Source organism: Leptodactylus fuscus, chromosome 11 (assembly GCF_031893055.1).
Source record: "Leptodactylus fuscus isolate aLepFus1 chromosome 11, aLepFus1.hap2, whole genome shotgun sequence".
Taxonomy (NCBI): domain Eukaryota; kingdom Metazoa; phylum Chordata; class Amphibia; order Anura; family Leptodactylidae; genus Leptodactylus; species Leptodactylus fuscus.
The window spans coordinates 83,427,638-83,447,980 of NC_134275.1; the positions used below are offsets into that span (position 1 = coordinate 83,427,638).

Genomic DNA, 20,343 nt, shown 5'->3' on the forward strand with positions numbered 1-20,343 from the left:
CCCAGGTGTTGCAGGGAGGTCATACAGACACGTGGAGGTCACACACACTACTCAGCCTCATCAGGAGCATGTCCAGGTGTTGTAGGGAGGTCATACAGACACGTGGAGGCCGCACACACTACTCAGCCTCATCAGGAGCATGCCCAGGTGTTGTAGGGAGGTCATACAGACACGTGGAGGTCGCACACACTACTCAGCCTCATCAGGAGCATGTCCAGGTGTTGTAGGGAGGTCATACAGACACGTGGAGGTCACACACACTACTCAGCCTCATCAGGAGCATGCCCAGGTGTTGTAGGGAGGTCATACAGGCCCGGGGAGGTCACACACACTACTCCGCCTCATCAGGAGCATGCCCAGGTGTTGCAGGGAGGTCATACAGACACGTGGAGGTCACACACACTACTCAGCCTCATCAGGAGCATGCCCAGGTGTTGTAGGGAGGTCATACAGACACGTGGAGGTCACACACACTACTCAGCCTCATCAGGAGCATGCCCAGGTGTTGTAGGGAGGTCATACGGACACGTGGAGGTCACACACACTACTCAGCCTCATCAGGAGCATGCCCAGGCGTCATAGGGAGGTCATACAGCAGGGCTTCGGCCTATAGTGTTTTTCCACTTTAATTTTGGGGTTACTCCAGATCCAGGCCTCCATTGGTTAATAAATGTGATTTCCATGGATGATTGTTGTGTGATTTTGTTGTCATCACATTCAGCTTTGTACAGAACAAAGCATTCAATGAGAAGATTTCATTCCTTCAGATTTATGAGGTGTTATTGGAGGGTCCCTTTAGTTTTTTTTAGCAATGTACATTGGCAATTTGGGCCAAAACACGTCCCTTTGAAAGTAACCCTAACCCTGATGTGGCCCTCGAGAGTCTGACACCCCTGCCCTAAAGTGTGTAGGATTCCAAACAAGCACTGCCCCTAGTGGCCACAACCAATAATGGCATGTTCATGTTGCCTCGTTCCCTGCTATCAGATCGTTGCCTGCCAAGTCATTGCCACCCTATTGATATTCTCCAGCAGCTCTCTCTGCAGTAAGACGAGCCAAGGCCTGCGGATCCGTCAGCATTGTACGGTTATATAATGGCGCCTGACAATGCTCAGCTACATCCGGAGTCTCTAGGAAAGGCTCTAATGGGACAGAAGCGATGTCTGCCGCTCTCCGCACCCGTGGACTTCCTAATCCGACAAACCTCTTTTCCAGCTACATAAAAGCAAATGATGAAGCGCAGCGGAGCAATTCAGTTGTCAGAACAGCGACATGCTGACAACCCCGCAGTGACAGCCGCGACGCTCCCCCCATTCGCTTTAGTGTCACGCCTAAGGAGAGATTTGTCACCGCGTCTCCAGATCCGACGTCCATGAAGTGCTAAACATGGCAGCGCTGCTAATAACTCGCCTCAGCCGACACTACAGAAATGTAACGCCGCCGAATTATGTTTACTGCTCACCTGGGTGTGCGGATATAATACGACCGTCACTAAAGCTCCGGCAGCGGTTGTCACACAGCTTTCCCAGACCTCTGATTGTCAGATCTGCTTAGATGGAGGCAATGTGACCAAAAAAACTGCAATTTTTGAATTTTTTTTTACATATTAAAGGGTTAAATGGTTGCCAATGGTGTATGTATGCTGACAGCTGATACAGAACGTCGTGTGTTTCCTTCCCCAGATCGCTCCTGAGCCGCCGCCGCCATCTTCATGGTGTACTACGGTAATTCATCAGCTCGTACAACACAGGTTTTGGCTCCTGACATACTAGTACGCCATGGGGAGGGCAGTAGTTAATAGACTGCTATATTTGGGGATTGGGGGAGATTTATCAAGATCGGCGTCTTCCACCAGGTGTCTCCCTTTGAGCTACTTTGCTGTTCAATCCCTTTATCTAGGGAAGTTCTGTCCATAGTCTTCACAGTGAATGGAGGGGGAGGGCCTGTTCTCACTGCACCAAGTGAGTGAGGAGGGGCTGGTTTTCCTCACATCCGTCACATATCTGTGTGCTGCTTTCTCTGTGCACTGGACAGAACATTCTGTATATCTCACAGATTACAATGTAAGAAAAGCCTTCTATGTGCTCGTGTCTACTTCTGGCTGCTCGTACGATTGCTGATGGGATATTAATCACAGACAATAAGCAGCTCTCCTGACTGTTCTGTTTTCTCTTTTCCTAGAGCTGGGATGTGTTTTGCTGCAGCATACCCTGTATTTGCAGGTCAGTGTTCCTGGATCTCATATATTGTGGGCACATGGGCTTTTTTTTTTAGCTAGTGTAGTTACTCCTGGCAGAATGACATGTAAACCGAGTAGTAGTAATGTATAGGCGGGGGGGGGGGCAGACTGCTCCTTATTGTATTGCACATGGTACATGTAAGATGTGCTGCAGAAATAATAGGACATCATTTACGAAGGTTCATGCAGCCAGAGAACAGACTGCCCGGCAAGACCCTGAAGATATTTGAGGTTTTCAGTCCTATAAGGTGAGGTTTGTTCTGTGATTGAGTTTATTTTTCCAGCACTTCTCTTACCCTTCGTTCATATCTGTGTTGGTATCCCGTCCGGGCAAGTCCACATGGGGACCCTCCTACCCGAACAGACTACCCAACTCAATTGCAAGCACTGTGCAGTAAAAGCACACGGACCCCATAGACTATAATGTAATGGGTCCATGTGCTTGCCACCAGATCTCCGCAGGGAACATGCAGACAGGAAAGTAGTTCACAATCTACTTTCACATCCGCATGATTTGTGTGGGCAGCGTGTGGCAAGCACACGGACCCCATTATAGTCTATGGGGTCCGTGTGCTATTACTGCACACCGCTTTAACATTCACATTGGCGCCAGGACTCAATCCATCCTAGTGGAACATTACCCAGAGGATCACACTGGGGAAGAGATGGCGACAAATACATACAAGCCCTCTACCATGATCCATCAGTCCAGGCCACGTTCTTAGCTTGTGCCATGGTCCAGTTTTGATGCTAGTCTTACACGGCGACTGCTATCATGCAACCAAATGAGCCGAGCCCACAAATATAGCCCTGATCTCAACATCATCCAGTCTGTCTGGGATGACATGAAGAGACAGACGGATTGGACAAGCAACATCCACAGAAGATCTGGTCTTAGTTCTCCAAGATGGCGGTGGAACAACCTCCCTGCCCAGTTCTGCTGAATACTGTCTGCAAGTACCAAGAACTGATGGGGGGCAAAGAGCAAAGGTCACACCAAATATTGATGGGATTCACGGTTTTTTTCTTCATTCACAAAAATAAACTATTAACCCTTCTATTTCTGGAAGCCTTCTCACTGTGCAGCATTTCCCACACCTGTCTGTTGTACTGTACACGTGCATACTATTTACATCTTGATCTTGGTCAAACAGCAGTCGGCTCCCTCTAGTGGTGGCTGCAAACAGACAGGATTTTATCCTTTAACCCAGGGGTGCTCACACTTGTACAGGGGTTGAGCTACTTATAAATTGACCAAGTCAAAATGAACGCTTCTGGCTGCATCACGCAATTGACCCACACTTCCTTCGCGATCGACCGGTAGATCGCGATCGACGTATTGGGCACCCCTGCTTTAACCCCTTGCAACGAACACACGCAGGCCCTGGCCATTGACACGTGGAGTCGATTTTTAGATTTTCTTTTAATAATCTGTACTCATGGTTACCAGCCATAGTCATAACAAAAGTTATTCATAATAAAATGTATCTAAAATAACAATTTCGTCTTCTATCAGAAAAGGAGCCGTGTTTCTATGTTAGAAATAAATAGTTAGCGCTATTCTGAAAATACTTTGGAGAAGGTGGCCACAGGCAGTCTTGGCAGCGATGCCCAGCTCTTTACCTCCACGCTCCGCGTGTGGCACAGGGGGCAGCTTCCAGTCCGCCGCTGCAGGAGGAGGGAAGTGATGCGGATCGGACAGTCCATCACGAGGGTTATTCGGACTACCGAGAAGATAACAGTAGGCTGTGCCATTTATTACAGGGTAGCGCCACCACGCTCTATTAGGTTCTGCCCTGATCTTTTACACCTCCCTCCTGCCCGCCCGGCAGTAGACAAGGGACTGCACAGAGCGGCATCCTGTCTGACAGGTGCCAGTCCTTGTAGTGGGAACACTTACTGTTCCGTAGCTTAGTGTGTTTGCCCGGCAGAGGTTCCTTCCTCGGAGCTCCTGGCTCCGCAACTCATAAACAAACCTGCCCCGGCAAAGCGACGCTCCTTCCTGCTCGCCACAACCAGGCTCTCTGCCACCGTGACCCTTCCAAGTGCATGGCAGGTGTAAATAGGTGCACCAGAATAAGACTCTTCATTAAGCTCCCCTCCCCCCATGTTACCACATCAGGGTAAACATGTATAGACAGAAAAAGCTGCTTCCTCGACATGAACGCTTAGCGGTGCCGTGTGTACTTGGATATTAAACCAAAGTTAAAAAGTTATGATAGCTGAAACGAGTATTAGAACGCAGTGGGTGGATGATGTAGTGATGGCCTCAGGGGGTATCGTGGGAAAGCTTCGGCACTTCCCAGGCCGAGGTCATGGGAAGGTTATAGGATCAGCAGTCCCTCGTAGAGAAGGGTTCAGCCAGCGCCGTGTCAGATTGTCGAGGTCTTGTCTGTACCCTCTGTTGGAAAAGGAAAGGCAAGTTATGTCAATATGGGTGGCATGTCTGAACGGATCGAACACCATCCACTACATGAAGGAGAGGGCTGCAAAACGGCTTATATGTGCAAAGCAGAACGGAGACAAGTCGCCACATCAGACTTCCTTCTTTACACCAGAATAGAAGGACATGCTGGGGTTTATAATGTCACTGGAAAGCAAAAGGTTGGCAGTCACCACTTTACACTAAGGAGGCAGGAAGGGCGTCCATGTGACGGGATGACTATTAGGTACAATGGGACCTGCCCGGATGTGGCCTTACCTTCTAGCGCATGCTCAGTCATACTCAGGCATAAAGACTCCAGCCGGGGATTAATCTCCAGATCTGCACCGGGAACCTGGCAATCTAGTAAGAAGAAGAGGAACATACAATTCCCGGACACTACATGTAATGATGAATATTCTACGTCACACCCCAATACGGTCTTTTATTATTATTATTTTTTAGCTCGGCCACTTACTAAAACTACTTTACTACAGATTGGGGCCCAGAGATGTTCTTCGCTAGGCAGCACCATTCCTTGTTCATTACAGTACTCTCCCACGTTTCCACTCCAGTCCCAATATGGCCCCTTACAGAGGTGAATGTGACCAGATCAGTGGGCATATGACTGGCTGTAACTATCCCCTCACATAAATGGGACGTGACTGCTTATGTCAGCTAGGGAAACAGCACCATACAGACTGGTGGTGCGGCGGATGGAAAGTGGGGTCCTGGCCTTCCCCTATACACGTCCAGGATTGGAGATTCTTCACAGTTGTCATTAGATAGCCAAGTCGTGGTAAGGGACTCCAGTGCGCGGCCTACTGAGCATCGTAAAAACACGGTGCTGTAAAATACGGGCTCTTAATGACCCCCGTAACAAGGTGCCCATCATAAGGGGTTATCAGAGTTTGCCCATACCTAAGAACTTACCAGGAGGAAACTTAAGGATACTCTGTGGAGACGTGTGCACGGGTAAGGAATGGGTGCGCTGCACGGAGCTGTGACTCTGGCACGGCATACTGTTACTTCCTCCAGGATTGGCAAACCACAAGTTCTAAAAAGAAACAAAAAGCTGCAGGTCCTGACCTCTTCACCGTCACAAATCATGGCTACCGAGATCACAAACCGTGGCCACTTACCTGTCGACCCTGGCTGCCGGTGCTTTGGCTGGTAAGTGCATGTCGCGGAGAGACGCCCCCAATCGACCCAGGACTCATTACACCGATCCGTGAAGGTGGTACAGCCCTTGGGGGCATCTGAAATGGGCGTTGCCCTCTTCGTGCCAAGGATGGCCCCACAGATCCAGCTATGGGGAGAGAGTTTGAAGCGAAAGCCCAGCTGTGAAGACAAGAACGTGGGTAAGAGGACAAATAAGCACAAAAAGCTACTCCGTATCAGTATCCGGGTGTAAAGCGGCCACGTGTCAGCTAAGAGGACCCCTTTAGAATGAGTCTACACCAAAAGCTATGTTGTAGTGCAGGTTTGTGGTATATGGACACTTGTCACAAATCTGTAACCAAAGTTACAGACAATTAAAAGGGCTATCCAGGCTCAGAAGATCGGCGGGGTCTGAAACCAAGGACCCTCACTATCTGCTGAAGACGTTGCAGCACTCACGTACCTCTACGTGCCAACTGTGCTTGATATTGCAGATCACAGGAGGAGAACGAAGCTGCAAACAGGTCACATAAGTGATGGATGTGACGGCACATGGCCTGTGAAGGGAGTATACGTCAGCCACAGCAAACATCTGCAGGGGTCTCAGGTGACGGACCACCACTGATCTTCAACTGATGATCTATCATAAGGATAGTTCACCAAGCCGGACATCCCCTTTAACACTGGGTGCTATCAAATACAACAGCTAAGATATATAGTGACATAACAGCAGCTCTTATGGAGGTCACTCTGTGCATTTGTTGGGGGCTGAAGATACATTTGTTGTATACCCAAGACAACAAATAGACATTGCAAACCCAGTATGAATACAGCCTTAAACCCCCCCCTCTGCTGCCACCTAGTGTTCAAACCCTGTGCACAGCTCGCTATTACAACGTGCAGCAATGTACTGTAGGACTATCCAGATCATTGGACTAATACGACCTGCCTTACTCACTTGATCCTAGTCTGCAGATTACAGCTCTGCAGCACTACGCAACTAGAATCCGTCATTAGTCCAACCCCTTTCCTGCACCCGTATACAGCCCACCTGCACCCCTTCTGTTGTCTGTACCCCTGCATTTCCAGTAAAGCCTTGCGGGGAAATGTTCGGAGCAGCTTCAGGACTTGCTGTTTCCAGGAGAGGATTCTTTTTTTCTGTGTCTCGGTAAATGCCTGTGGGACGGGAGGCGTCGGAGGTCAGTAGTTATTCGTCAGTTCTGTATTGTATTATTAGCGTGCTAGCTTCTGATTTGCAGACTAGTAATTCCCCGCTTACCTCGTGTGTCAGGCACTTCTCTAGCAGTTGCAGGTAACAAGTTATATTCTCCTCGTCCGGCCGCGACACCAACAACTGTGTGCAGACTGTGCAAAGACAGAAGTGTCAGATCGTGCACAGAGCAGTCAGGATAGCGAGCCTTGTTTTGACACACTCACCTTTACCCAGTACTCTTGTAAGCTGTCCAGGGATGTCGCCATCTGCTATAGGTGGCACAGACGTCTCTAAGTCACTCGTCGGGGCGCTTTGTTGCTGAAAGCCGTCAGCTGTCAGACTTGTGGGCGGCTCGTTCTCATCGGAGCCTTTGCTGGCAGAGTCCTGGCTGGGCCTGTGTTGGGAAGTTTGCTCGCTATTTACAGACTCTGTCGGGCGGTAGAATTTGATAGGTGTAATAATGATCTGCTGAAGCTCCTGCAGAGCGTTGCGGACGTTTCCTCCTTCTAGAATATCCTGTCCAAAAAAAAAAGAAAAAGTTTGAGAGTTAGAGAGACGCCTACCGGAGTACATGTAAGATTCCCGGGTCCGAGAGCCTCTTACCTTCTCTAGTGATCGCAGCACGCTCTGCCTCTCCCGTAGCTTCTGGATGCTCAGGGCAATTTTATGCCGAGCCCCTTTAGTAACATTCTAGTAGAGGAAAGACACCGTGAGTACTTGGGTATGTGCGTTGGAAACGTTAAGGTTTTTACCTTGGGTCATCAATATGTAATAAGCCAGGGCCCTAATGAAGAAGCTGCAGCCTCTTCACTGGACACCAAGCACAATGCACTACATATGGTGGGGCCTGCTGATATTACAACTCTGCCCCGGCACCATGTGACTGGTGTACAGGGAAGAGGCTGCAGCACAAACACAAGAGAAGTTGTGAGCTCCGAGTAGATGCTGGATCTAAGCCACCATGCTGCTCTATATTAAAGGGAGCGTCATTACAGACAGGATAAGACGCGAGTACTGAGGATCCGACTGCTGAGACCCTGAGCGATCAGGGGAACGGGGGATCCGAGAATCTCCTGTGCGAATGATGTACCAATGCTTGTGTATGAGAAGCGCTCCATTCACTTCTAGGGTACTTCTGGGACTGACCACAATCCCCAAAGAAGTGGATGGAATGCTCAAGTGCGTGCAATGGTGCACCATTCAGCTGGAGGATGCAGAGGGGCCCCTGTTCTTCTGATTACTCGGGGTCCCAGTGACCTGACACTTATCTCCCTATCCTGTGGAGAGAGGATAGGTGTCCAATGAAAAAGTGTGTCACCAGAAATATGCAAACGAGGGTCAAGTGCAATGGGGGCGTGGCAGAGCTTCTTTACTGCAACCCTGAACTGGGGCTCATGTGCAACAGCTTTTTCAAGGACATGGTGCGTCTGATGGTGGTGCTCAGCATGCTGTCATTACACTGTGGTAGGTTTGATATCAACGTTCCTGATGACAGACTCCTGCTAAAAAAAATATCTTACCATAGAAGTCAATTTAAATAAAAATATACCAAATACCGTATATACTCGAGTATAAGCCGACCCGAATATAAGCCGACCCCCCTAATTTTACCACAGAAAACTGGGAAAACTTATTGACTCGAGTATAAGCCTAGGGGGGAAATGCAGCAGCTGCTGGAAAATTTCAAAAGTTAAAATGGTCGGAGTTTTTGGGTGTAGTAGATGCTGTGAAAGGGGAGGGGGTGTTTTGGTTGTCTGTCTGCCCCTTCCCTGAGCTTGAGGACTGTTTTTTCTTCCCCTACTTGGAATTCAGTCTGACTGAATATAGGGGATCTGCAATCCTCCTATTAACCCCTTCCCGACGGAACAGGAGCACTGCAGATCCCCTATATACAGTAGACCGGGCACTTTCAGACACAGGGATACCTGATGTGTATGTGTTTCACAGTCATTTTCTACTTTTGTATGTATTCTAAGGAAAGTGAGAGTGATTTAGAACTCTTATTTTTTTTTTAAATCTTTTTTTTGCACTGTTTTATGGGAGATTCTATACATTGATATCGTGGCTGGTCATAGACCCCCCTCCTATTAAAAAAAAAAATAAAAATTTTTTTTTTTTTTTGCTGACTCGAGTATAAGCCGAGGGGGGCTTTTTCAGCACAAAAACTGGGCTGAAAAATTCGGCTTATACTCGAGTATATACGGTACCTTGGGAAAGGCAACTGCACCCTGCGCATTACAAGAAAGCATCGTGGCCCAGCACGTTATACCCCTTGTACACTGTGTATATGTACGAACGAAGGAAGGAATTGATGTCCGCTTACTTGTGATTCAAGGTGCTGCTCTGTCAGCATCATCATCTCCTCGTAGCTCATCTGAGAGAACAACGACGCGTATTTGTGGAGACGTAAACTTTTCAGCCAAGTGGGAACATCTGGAGAGGGTAAAAAAATAACGGTAAGAAGAGTGAACACATCACTGAAAATAAAACGTAATACATCAATGTAAGGTCAGAGGAACGGTGGTGAAACCTGGGGCGGATCTCAGTCCTCTATATATGACAAGGATGGGCCTTCAGCTCAACTCTGGCCAAGCAATACAATATATTGGAAAAACAATATGACAGGACAAACTATAATTGGGTTTTGTTGGGTCTCTGTTTTGTTTTAATGGAAATCGCTGGATGAAACAGTCGGGCTTGCATCGATTTTAGATGGATCTGTGCCAGGACGATACCTAGAGCAGATGTGAAACAGGTCATGTGATCAGAACCAGCCCCCTGCTCTATGTGCTCAATGGTATTATGTGTATATGGGGTGGCAGACTCCAACGTTATAATTGTAAAGCTAGCGCCCCCTTGGGTGACAAATGCCAGACCACTGAACTCTATGGGATTGTCAGCTCCGAGCTCCAGCAGCCCCATAGATGTACCATGTACATTGCACCATGCAAGCATAACCTTTTGCGTTTCATACCTTTCATCCCACTCCCATCTTCTTGAAATGTGTTGCGTCCCAAACAAGACTCCTCTGTCTGCTCGCTGCCCGAAGAAGCCACGCTGCTCTGTGGGGAGAGGGGAGCATGGTCTGGGGTGAGGAAGACCGCTCGCCCGGCAGCCTCCTCGGTCCCGCCCCATTCGCTAGACGTTTGCTGGGAGGTGGGAATCAGGGACATGGAGCGTTTCAAGGGACTTGGGTGCATTTGGCAGGACAGCACTGCAAAACAGAATGGAATAGGTCAGGACTGGTAAAGGAGCCTGCAGAGAGATGGTATCATTAGTATCTATGCCCAAATAACTCCTACCTGTGCTACCACCCACATTCTGGATGGCAGAGGGCACCGAACTGGAAGAAGGGAAGGGCATAAGTCCATTTTCACGCATCGGCTTTTCATGCCAACTATGCCCCGACTCTCCCAGGCTGGGTTCCCCTGGGGCCTGCCACTCGTCAGAGCCCTGCCGCAGATGCGTGCCATGCCGGCTGTAGCCGGTGGACAGTCGCTCTTCCAGATGGTTAAGCCACAGTGCCAGAGAGTTACGATCGTCCAGCGTGGTGGCCGGATGGATGAGTGCATAGGACAGGAGCTGCCGGCTTTCTTCGATGTACAGGTTGCTCTCGGTGGTGTACGCCAGCACTTTTTGCAGCAGTTTCATATACTCGCATTTTGCTTCTGTGTTGCGGGGCTGCAGCAAAGGCAGATGGGACAAGAGCAGAGCGATCACCTTCTCCTTAGACTCCTGGTGCCACTGACTGATGAGAGCTGGAGACAAGGACATCGGAATAATTAACCACATTAATATTACCCAGCAGGTTATGTCCATGCACAATGGAGACGTCATTGGTATATTAGGATATTACATGCAGGCTAGAATACTATTACTACAGCATATTAGGAGGAATCTGCAAATCTGTCTCCCAAGATGTAAACAGGGAGACAGTGCCCGTGTTATACTGCCCTCTATGGGCATTATGCAGTAAAGACTTCTGGGAAAGTCAGGCATGATGTTCAGGGTGATTCCCATACAGGGCAGCACAACAGAGGCACTGTCTCACTATTTACATCTTGGGAGACAGATTTGCATATTCCTCCCATGTTCCCTTGCAGTGGAGCGACTATGGCTATATAAGTCTCCACACACCTAATAGGTGGTCTCTCCATAGGGATGGACGTTATCCCCATAGTACAGCATATTAGTGGAAATAAGGCAATAATAAAGGGGTGGGTGCAAAATTCAGATCACAGGGAGCCCGGGGTACAGGGCAGCAGTATAGGCGATATTGTGAGTCCAGTGTATAAGGCAGCAGTATACGGTGTTGGCCAAAAGTATTGCCCCCCCCTGCAGTCCTGTCAGATAATCCTCGGTGTCCCCCAGAAAATGATTACACAGCACAGACTCTTATATAGTATATAAGTGACACAGGGTATATACAGTATAAGTATCGCCCCCTGCAGTCCTGTCAGATAATCCTCGCTGTCCCCCAGATAATGATTACACAGCACAGACTCTTATATAGTATATAAGTGACACAGGGTATATACAGTATAAGTATCGCCCCCTGCAGTCCTGTCAGATAATCCCCGGTGTCCCCCAGATAATGATTACACAGCACAGACTCTTATATAGTATATAAGTGACACAGGGTATATACAGTATAAGTATCACCCCCTGCAGTCCTGTCAGATAATCCTCACTGTCCCCCAGATAATGATTATACAGCACAGACTCTTATATAGTATATAAGTGACACAGGGTATATACAGTATAAGTATCGCCCCCTGCAGTCCTGTCAGATAATCCTCGCTGTACCCCAGATAATGATTACACAGCACAGACTCTTATATAGTATATAAGTGACACAGGGTATATACAGTATAAGTATCGCCCCCTGCAGTCCTGTCAGATAATCCTCGCTGTCCCCCAGATAATGATTACACAGCACAGACTCTTATATAGTATATAAGTGACACAGGGTATATACAGTATAAGTATCGCCCCCTGCAGTCCTGTCAGATAATCCTCGCTGTCCCCCAGAAAATGATTACAAGCACAAACTCTTTGGTAATATCTTCATTTATTTTGCTTGCAATGAAAAAACACAAAAGAGAATGAAAAAAAAAGTCACATCATTGATCATTTTACACAAAACTCCAAAACTGGTGCGGACAGAAGTATTGGCGCCCTCAGCCTAATACTTGGTAGCACAACCTTTAGACACAATAACTGCGCACAACCGCTCCCGCTAACCAGCAATGAGTTTCTTACAAGGCTCTGCTGGAATCTTAGACCCTTCTTCTTTGGCTGCTGCTCCAGGTCCCCCCTGAGATGTGAAGGGGCCTTCGTTTCTCCACCCCCTTTTTTATGTTTGCTGTGGAATTATATCCAATTTGGCTTTTTGACAATTCTTTTTGTGGTTTTCCATTGAAGACAAAGTAAATGAAGATAATACCAAAGAATTTGTGCTTACAATCATTTTCTGGAAGAACACGAGTATTATCTGACAGAATTGCAGGGTGCCAATACTTTTGGCCAACACTGTAGGTGATCTTGTGAGCCTCATGTATAGGGCAGCAGTATAGGACATATTGTGAGCCTCATGTATAGGGCAGCAGTATAGGACATATTGTGAGCCTGGAGAGTCCAGCATACATGGCAGCGGTGTAGTCTATAGTATGAGCTGACACAAAGCAGCGCTGCAACAGAAACAATTAGCCTTGTGTATAAGCTCGGACAAATACCAAATTAAAAATCTAAAAGGATGTAAAAAAAACCCCCAACAAATCTTGCTTACTGCGGACTGAAACATGTAAATGCTCCCCTGTCACTTCCCGCACAGATTTTCGCTCCTCCTGCTGTTCTTGTTTGTGTCATTACATAAGAGCAGGGGCCCCCGGCAGACAACGGCGCTTTCATTTTTCCATCCAGTATGGAGTAAAGGCTGTGAATGGAGCTGTTTGTTGCCGGGAACACCTGGGGGGTCACTGTCACTTGTACAAAGCGTCTCGCAATGTAATACGCCGCGTCCCGCTTACTATTACAGCATTCATGTGCCGTCCTGGGCATCCCCTTCACTGCAGAATCACTACAAGAACCATTTAGTACGTACACATCTATACAGACCGCACCCAGGATATGTATAGAGAAGAGATGAAACCTTTCATGGGCAGCTCCTGAATTCAGCATTTCTGTGCCAATGAAATAAAAAAGCAGATCTCTCCTCACTATAGATGAGGCCGGGTTCACATCTGTGTTCGGTATTCCCTTCGTCATTCATGAATACGTACAGATGATAATTGTCCAATGTTATTCCGATCCTATCTACAGACCCCGTCCATAACAAGCTGCGCCCCTGTACCACTGACACCAATATAAGAAAGTCTCCATTCACGGACGGCAAACAGGAACGATCAAGTCATCGGAACCGAACGTTTATTATACAGAGCTCGTCCTTTACTCGGCATCAATTCACTCTCATGAGCTGCAATGTAACGAGGAATTCGCACAGGAGCAGAATATTCTCACTTTGTTTTTCTGGCACCTATGCAGATCTATGGCTCACTATGGCAACAGAGAAAACGGTCCTCTGCACCGCTGCCTCCTGCATCACGGGTCCCTGCAAAGGGCTTAAAGGGATCCCATCATTAGATCCCCTTTTTCTCCCTAACATGTAGGAATAGCCTTAAGAAGACACAAGGAGAGGCCGTTCCAGAAGAAGATGGAGGCAGTGCTGGAGCGTTCTCTCGCAGCATTGGGGACGCCCCTAGTGCTGCGAGAGAACTCATTTGCATACAGATAAAAACCGTGATTTCTACCGAATGGCGGCGCGGAGAAGACATCTAAAGGTAGGAGAAGAATAAGCTTTCTTAAGGCTATTCTGATGTGGTAGGGACAAAACAAGGGTATCCAATGATCCCTTTAATATAATAATAAAAGACTGCTCGCCTGTCCCCAGAAATCCAACGTCGCCAATGACTCTGTCTTGGTCCTCCCGACGAATCTTTACTTTCACCACTGTGGGGCCACAACGGGGTCAGGTGCCCTATTACTGGCACGGTGACAATATGGCACCTAGAGGCTGCAGCAGTCGCTGGGAGGAGAGGCGGCGCTGGATTCCTAGTGGACAGACGAGTTATATTTTTGGGTTTTTTTCCATTTTGGGCCATTTCATTTTACACAGATATTCCGCCCTGCGCCCCTAACAGCCCAACGTGGAAGGGATACCTGCAGTCATGGCTTATTGTTTGCGGAACAAATTGTACTTTGTAATGGCGCCATCCAATAGGCTGTGCAATGTGCTGGGAAGCTGGAAAAATATTTCAGAATGAGGTGCAATTGGAGAAAAAAAAAAAGGATTTGCGCCATTTTCATATGGGTTTAATTTTTAATTTTTTCTTCTTTGACATTTATGATCAGACCCCTTAGGTATCCTTGAAACCTGGGGGTTCTGATCGCTCATACAATACTACAGTATGGCAGTGAATAGTGAAATGACAGCAGTTCTATTAGAGGCGGCCTCTGGCATCCTGCAATAGAACCAATGCTAGGACAAGCCTGGAAACTTTCAATAGGCTGCTGCCTGCACAGTTTACACGCTGCGGTCGCGTTTGACCGCAGTTTGTAAAGGGTTAACAGCAGCGATCGTTGCTGTTAGCGGCAGGTCCTGGCTGTATTACCCAGCCGGCATCTGCCCTGTATGGAGAGAGAGCACAGCTCCTGAGCTCGCGCCATACATCCCCATGAAGTAACAGTACGTCATAGGTCGCTAAGGGGTTAACACCTATTGCACAGTCATTGAATTCTTCATCACAGTTGTATTGATGGCAGTGAAGGTGGACATAGTATTTCGGGGATGGTAACAGACAGCGGTCACTCACCAGCACTGTTGGCCTCGGTCTCGAGGATGTGAATCTCAGAGCAGTCCGAGAGCGAGTGCTCCAGGCACAGCTGTAGGAATCGTGCCTGGGTCCTGGTGATTCTCTTCAGGAGGGACAGAAGGGCCACCGTCTGCTCGCACTCGTTCCAGCCCTTAAACCACTCGGATAGCGTGCTCACCTGGTCTCGGAATTTCATTGTGCAGGTGTGAAAGTCAACAACTAAAGGGTGCGGGGACTCCTATGACATGGCGGACAGTTCTCCGCACAGGGGGAGCCCGGTCACAGGATGGCGCATGAGGGATAACCAGTCTGCTAAGTGATATGTAACCTGGAAACACCTGAAACAAAGAAGACACCGGATAAAGCATCATGTAATGAAATGTAAGACTTCCTGCACAGGAAATTCCTAGTTATATACTTTATCATGGGTCTCAGACACCTGCTGCTCCCTGCGGGACAAAGGGGTGTGGCTTAGGTGTCAAAATTGCTCCCTGACCCTTCAAAACACCTCACAAGGGGGCGCCAAGGGCAAATCTGAAATTTGTGACCCTTTCACCAGCAGCATGTCCTTATACTGCTGGAGTTTAAAGCCCTAAACTGGCGATCTCAGTCCCTCTCCTTAAACCATTAAAAGGTTAGCCCCTACTGGTCATCTGTTTAAAGGGGTGCCATGACCCCTTCATTGTTTTCAAATCAAGCCAACATGAAGCAGAGAAGGAGGGCAGCCCATTCAAACAGCTGATCAGCAGGGGTGCTGGGTGTTAGACCCCTCCGCTTTTCTCTTATGAACTAGGCAACCCTTCTGACACTTTTTAGAACTTTTAATTCGCAGGAGAGCGGTTGCATTTGGGGCTGTTTTGGCAGCGAGCACACGCACATCTGCAGACCCCAGTTCGGATGGAAGAGAAAGTGAATATAGATCAGCTGTGTGTAAATTCACCCCCAACGCGGCGACGTGACCAGCGCATGATCGGGACAGGACTACGTTCTCAGATCGGGGTCATATCATGACAGCTGCTGAAACTTAAAAAAAAAACAACTAGAAAAAACAAACAAACAAACATTGCTTATTTTTGCCCTGAATTGTTAAAACATCAGCAAAGATGCAATAAGACAAAAATATCTGAACTTACAGAATGCAAGAGGTGAGGGGACAGATGGGCGGGAGGAAATGTACAGGGAAACACAGAGACGTGCATAGGAGCTGCACACACCACAGTGTACGGTCTGTAGAGGAGCGCAGCAGCACCTGCACTTATTTCGGTCTTTCCCAGCAGCCCCTTCCTCCTCCCCTCTCCACCATCATCCTGATAAGAGGAGAAGGAAACAGATTTCTTTATTAAGATCCATTATAAAGTCTTGATCTTAGATGTTACACTCAGGCGGATTTACTGGCCGGAATATTATACTGGGAGGCGACTCTGAGCATTAGTCAGCTACGTAATGTCCTGTACTGGGATCACTACTAGGGTATGAACAGGGGGATCCTACAAGCAGCGCTGCCCCATATCATGGCATTAGAGATAATAGCATGCACCCATAGGAATGAAAGGACGCAGCTAAGTAGCCGGCCAAGTCAGCGTGCCGGCCACTTCCATTCATTCCTATGGGTGCGTGATATTCTAAACGGCCATTACTTGCTCATCTCTAGATGGAATATATAGGACACAGCACTTCAGTGCACACACAGAAATTATAGACTATATATATAAAAGGTGCACTATATACTGTGTAATATATAAGTTATAGGACCCCATAGAATAGTAGTGAGAGCCCTGCTCACAATCTATGGGGTAGAAGAGAATACAAAATATATATATGTATACAAAACAATATAAATATATGTGTGCCCCATACACTGTATATAATATGCAATGCCTACTGTATAATTTTCTATAAGTACATACTGTATAATGTATATACACTGTAGGCCTAAGAATCTGCATAATATACCCCATACATACAGTACTCTATACATTGGCCCAGATACACTATATACTGTAAATAACATCCACTATATACAGGCCTGGTTACACTGAATATAATTTATACACACATACAGCATGTAATCCATTATATATATATATCACACAGTCATCTATATCCACATACATACAGTATATACATTCACCTATATCCACCTACATACAGTATACAGTCACCTATATCCACCTACATACAGTATACAGTCACCTATATCCACCTACATACAGTATACACAGTCACCTACATACAGTATATACAGTCACCTATATCCACCTACATACAGTATACACAGTCACCTATATCCACCTACATACAGTATATACATTCACCTATATCCACCTACATACAGTATACAGTCACCTATATCCACCTACATACAGTATACACAGTCACCTACATACAGTATATAATAGTCACCTATATCCACCTACATACAGTATACACAGTCACCTATATCCACCTACATACAGTATATACATTCACCTATATCCACCTACATACAGTATACAATCACCTATATCCACCTACATACAGTATACAGTCACCTATATCCACCTACATACAGTATACACAGTCACCTACATACAGTATATACAGTCTCCTATATCCACCTACATACAGTATATACAGTCTCCTATATCCACCTACATACAGTATATACAGTCTCCTATATCCACCTACATACAGTATATACAGTCTCCTATATCCACCTACATACAGTATATACATTCACCTATATCCACCTACATACAGTATACAATCACCTATATCCACCTACATACAGTATACACAGTCACCTACATACAGTATATACAGTCTCCTATATCCACCTACATACAGTATATACAGTCTCCTATATCCACCTACATACAGTATACACAGTCACCTACATACAGTATATACAGTCTCCTATATCCACCTACATACAGTATATACAGTCACCTATATCCACCTACATACAGTATATACAGTCTCCTATATCCACCTACATACAGTATACACAGTCTCCTATATCCACCTACATACAGTATACAATCACCTATATCCACCTACATACAGTATACACAGTCACCTACATACAGTATATACAGTCTCCTATATCCACCTACATACAGTATATACAGTCACCTATATCCACCTACATACAGTATATAATACAGTCACCTACATACAGTATACAGTCACCTATATCCACCTACATACAGTATATACAGTCACCTATATCCACCTACATACAGTATATAATACAGTCACCTATCTATATCCACCTACATACAGTATATAATACAGTCACCTACATACAGTATATACAGTGAGCTCTGAGCACATGAGGGGCTGCCCCAGACTTGCTCGCAGTGGGAGGGGGGCTGAGGCACCGCAGGCCTGAGACCACAGACTCGCCCTGCACCCCCAGGCCCCCACACTCCCCATTCTTACCCCTCACCAATGCCCCCACCCCCCGACTGAACAGCCCCCAGCCCGTTGCTATGGAGATGAGTGAGGGAAAGAAAGGGGGACGACTAGTGATCCCTCCTCCTCTCCTCTCTGAGCCCGTCTGCACCGCGCTGTACTCATCCCCTCGGCCGCTGCCCCCGACCTCCAGCCTGACACGGACCCTCATACCCCTCACTCACCGCCCGGTCAGGCCTCTGCACTCCCCCGGGGAGCCACACAGGCAAACCACCGCCGCCAGCACGTCGCACGTTACGTTTTGCGTGGCCACTGACGTCACTACGCACGCAGTGCCGCACAGAATCCGCCCGCGCGCAGGGATTGGCTCAGGGACGCGAGTGATTGACAGCCGCGCTGGAAGCCCCTCCCCTGTGACACGCCCCTTACAGCGGTGCTCCCATTTCATTGGCTGGAATCATTTTGACTGACGGGAGAAGAACAATGCAAGGGGCGTGGCCTGTGAGTGACCGCGGCTGTGTGTGAATAGTGTGCCTAGTGTGTCACTGCGGCAGTGCGGTCCCCGTGTCACTGCGGCTCAGAGCAGGGTGCGACATGTCTGTGTATGGGAGGGAGGCCGGCACTGTCACACAATACCGCGCCGTCTGCTCACATACCAATAAGGCTGTGTTCACACTTGCGTCATTTGCGCCAGTCTTCTAACGGTCGGCTCTCCAGCTGTTGTATAACTGCAACTCCCAGCATGTATACTTATCGTACTCTGCATGAAGCTCTTAAGGAAGTGCATGGAGCATGCTGGGAGTTGTAGTTCCACCGCCAGTTACTGAGCCCTGTTGTAGGAGCAGAAGAAGTGCAGACTTGTCTAAGGGCCCCGGGCACTATTATATCTCCGTAGGGTGTCCCTTGTTTTCTCCGTAATGCTATACCCACATCTGTGTCCACCAAAGGACCAGAACAACGGACAGACAGACCGCCAAAATTGTGCACACCATTGGAGCCCATTGACTATAACAGATTCCAGGTGTACGTTCCTTTAAACTGAAGAATTGGGGTCAGATAGATCAGACTCACCTGAATATAACGCCCCCTCCCCCATAAGAATCCATTCCTCCATTGCTGAGATATTCGTTTATTTCACAATATGCAAATTAGCCCTCTGGAGCCCTGGGGGCGGCCATGTTGCTCCAAACTGCTCTGATACGCCGACAGAAAAATACGGGGCCGGGCGAAATTTCAGCATAGCCCCCCCTGTCATTCATCAGAGTAGGGAGGGGTGCAGCAGTTTGGAGCAACCGAGCCGCCCTCAGTGCTCCACATGGCTAATTTGCATATTGTGAAATAAATTAATATCCCTGCAACGGAGGAATTAATTTTCATGGGGGATGTTCTGTTATATTCGGAAGAGCCTGTCCTATGTAACCGTGCCGCTGGATTAATAGTGATCTAATGATCGGGGGTTCAAGTCCCCAAGGGGCAAACAAAACAGTGAAATTTTTTTTTTTAAATTCAAGTCACAAATTGGGCCCCCACCTCCGAAACTGCCTGAACTACACCCATATGAAAGTATTTTCCTATACAGTAAAAAATGGCCAAACTGTCAAATTTTCACCTGTTTTGTTATTGTAAGTGAACCCTATTCAATTCAGTAATGAATGCTGCTATACCAGACACAGCCTGCAGCCCAGAGTGGCGCTGTTTCTATATACAGTGATACCTCGGTTCTCGAACGCCTTGACTTTCGACCAAATCGGTATTCGAACAGGAAATTCGAGAAAATTTTGTCTTGGAATCCGAACAAATATTTGGAACTCGAACAGCCGAACGTCCGAGATTAGCCGAGTTGAGCCGAATGGCGTTCATTCGGCCCAGCGCCTTACCTGCGTCATCATTGTGAGTAGTGAGAGAGAGAGAGTACTGCACTGTACTGCAAATTACTGTACTGTACTGTACACTGAATTTAACCCTTAGACATGGGTCCAAAGAAAGCCAGAAGTGGTAATGCAGACAAAGGTAAGCGGAAAGCTGTGAGAACAACGATTGA

The 20,343-nt window shown here is 47.4% G+C and overlaps 1 protein-coding gene across 3 annotated transcripts; it reads right to left on the reverse strand.

Moving 5' to 3' along the window:
• Positions 1-3,677: 3,677 nt before the first annotated feature.
• SAMD4B (sterile alpha motif domain containing 4B) lies at positions 3,678-18,607 on the reverse strand. 3 transcript variants are annotated; one of them, XM_075260138.1, is made up of 13 exons: positions 18,527-18,607; positions 14,907-15,244; positions 10,338-10,793; positions 10,010-10,249; positions 9,359-9,468; positions 7,639-7,725; positions 7,260-7,551; positions 7,102-7,187; positions 6,898-6,998; positions 5,804-6,002; positions 5,595-5,718; positions 4,941-5,024; positions 3,678-4,640 (listed from the first exon to the last, which is right to left on the reverse strand). In XM_075260138.1, the coding sequence occupies exons 2-13, from the start codon at positions 15,100-15,102 to the stop codon at positions 4,612-4,614; spliced, it is 2,004 nt and encodes a 667-aa protein (XP_075116239.1). In that variant the 5' UTR covers positions 15,103-15,244; positions 18,527-18,607; the 3' UTR covers positions 3,678-4,611. The 3 variants fall into 3 exon arrangements, with proteins under 3 accessions (XP_075116239.1, XP_075116237.1, XP_075116238.1); XM_075260136.1 differs by having other exon boundaries at positions 6,874-6,998; XM_075260137.1 differs by having other exon boundaries at positions 6,874-6,998; positions 14,907-15,234; positions 18,527-18,571.
• Between the last annotated feature and the right edge of the window lie 1,736 nt (positions 18,608-20,343).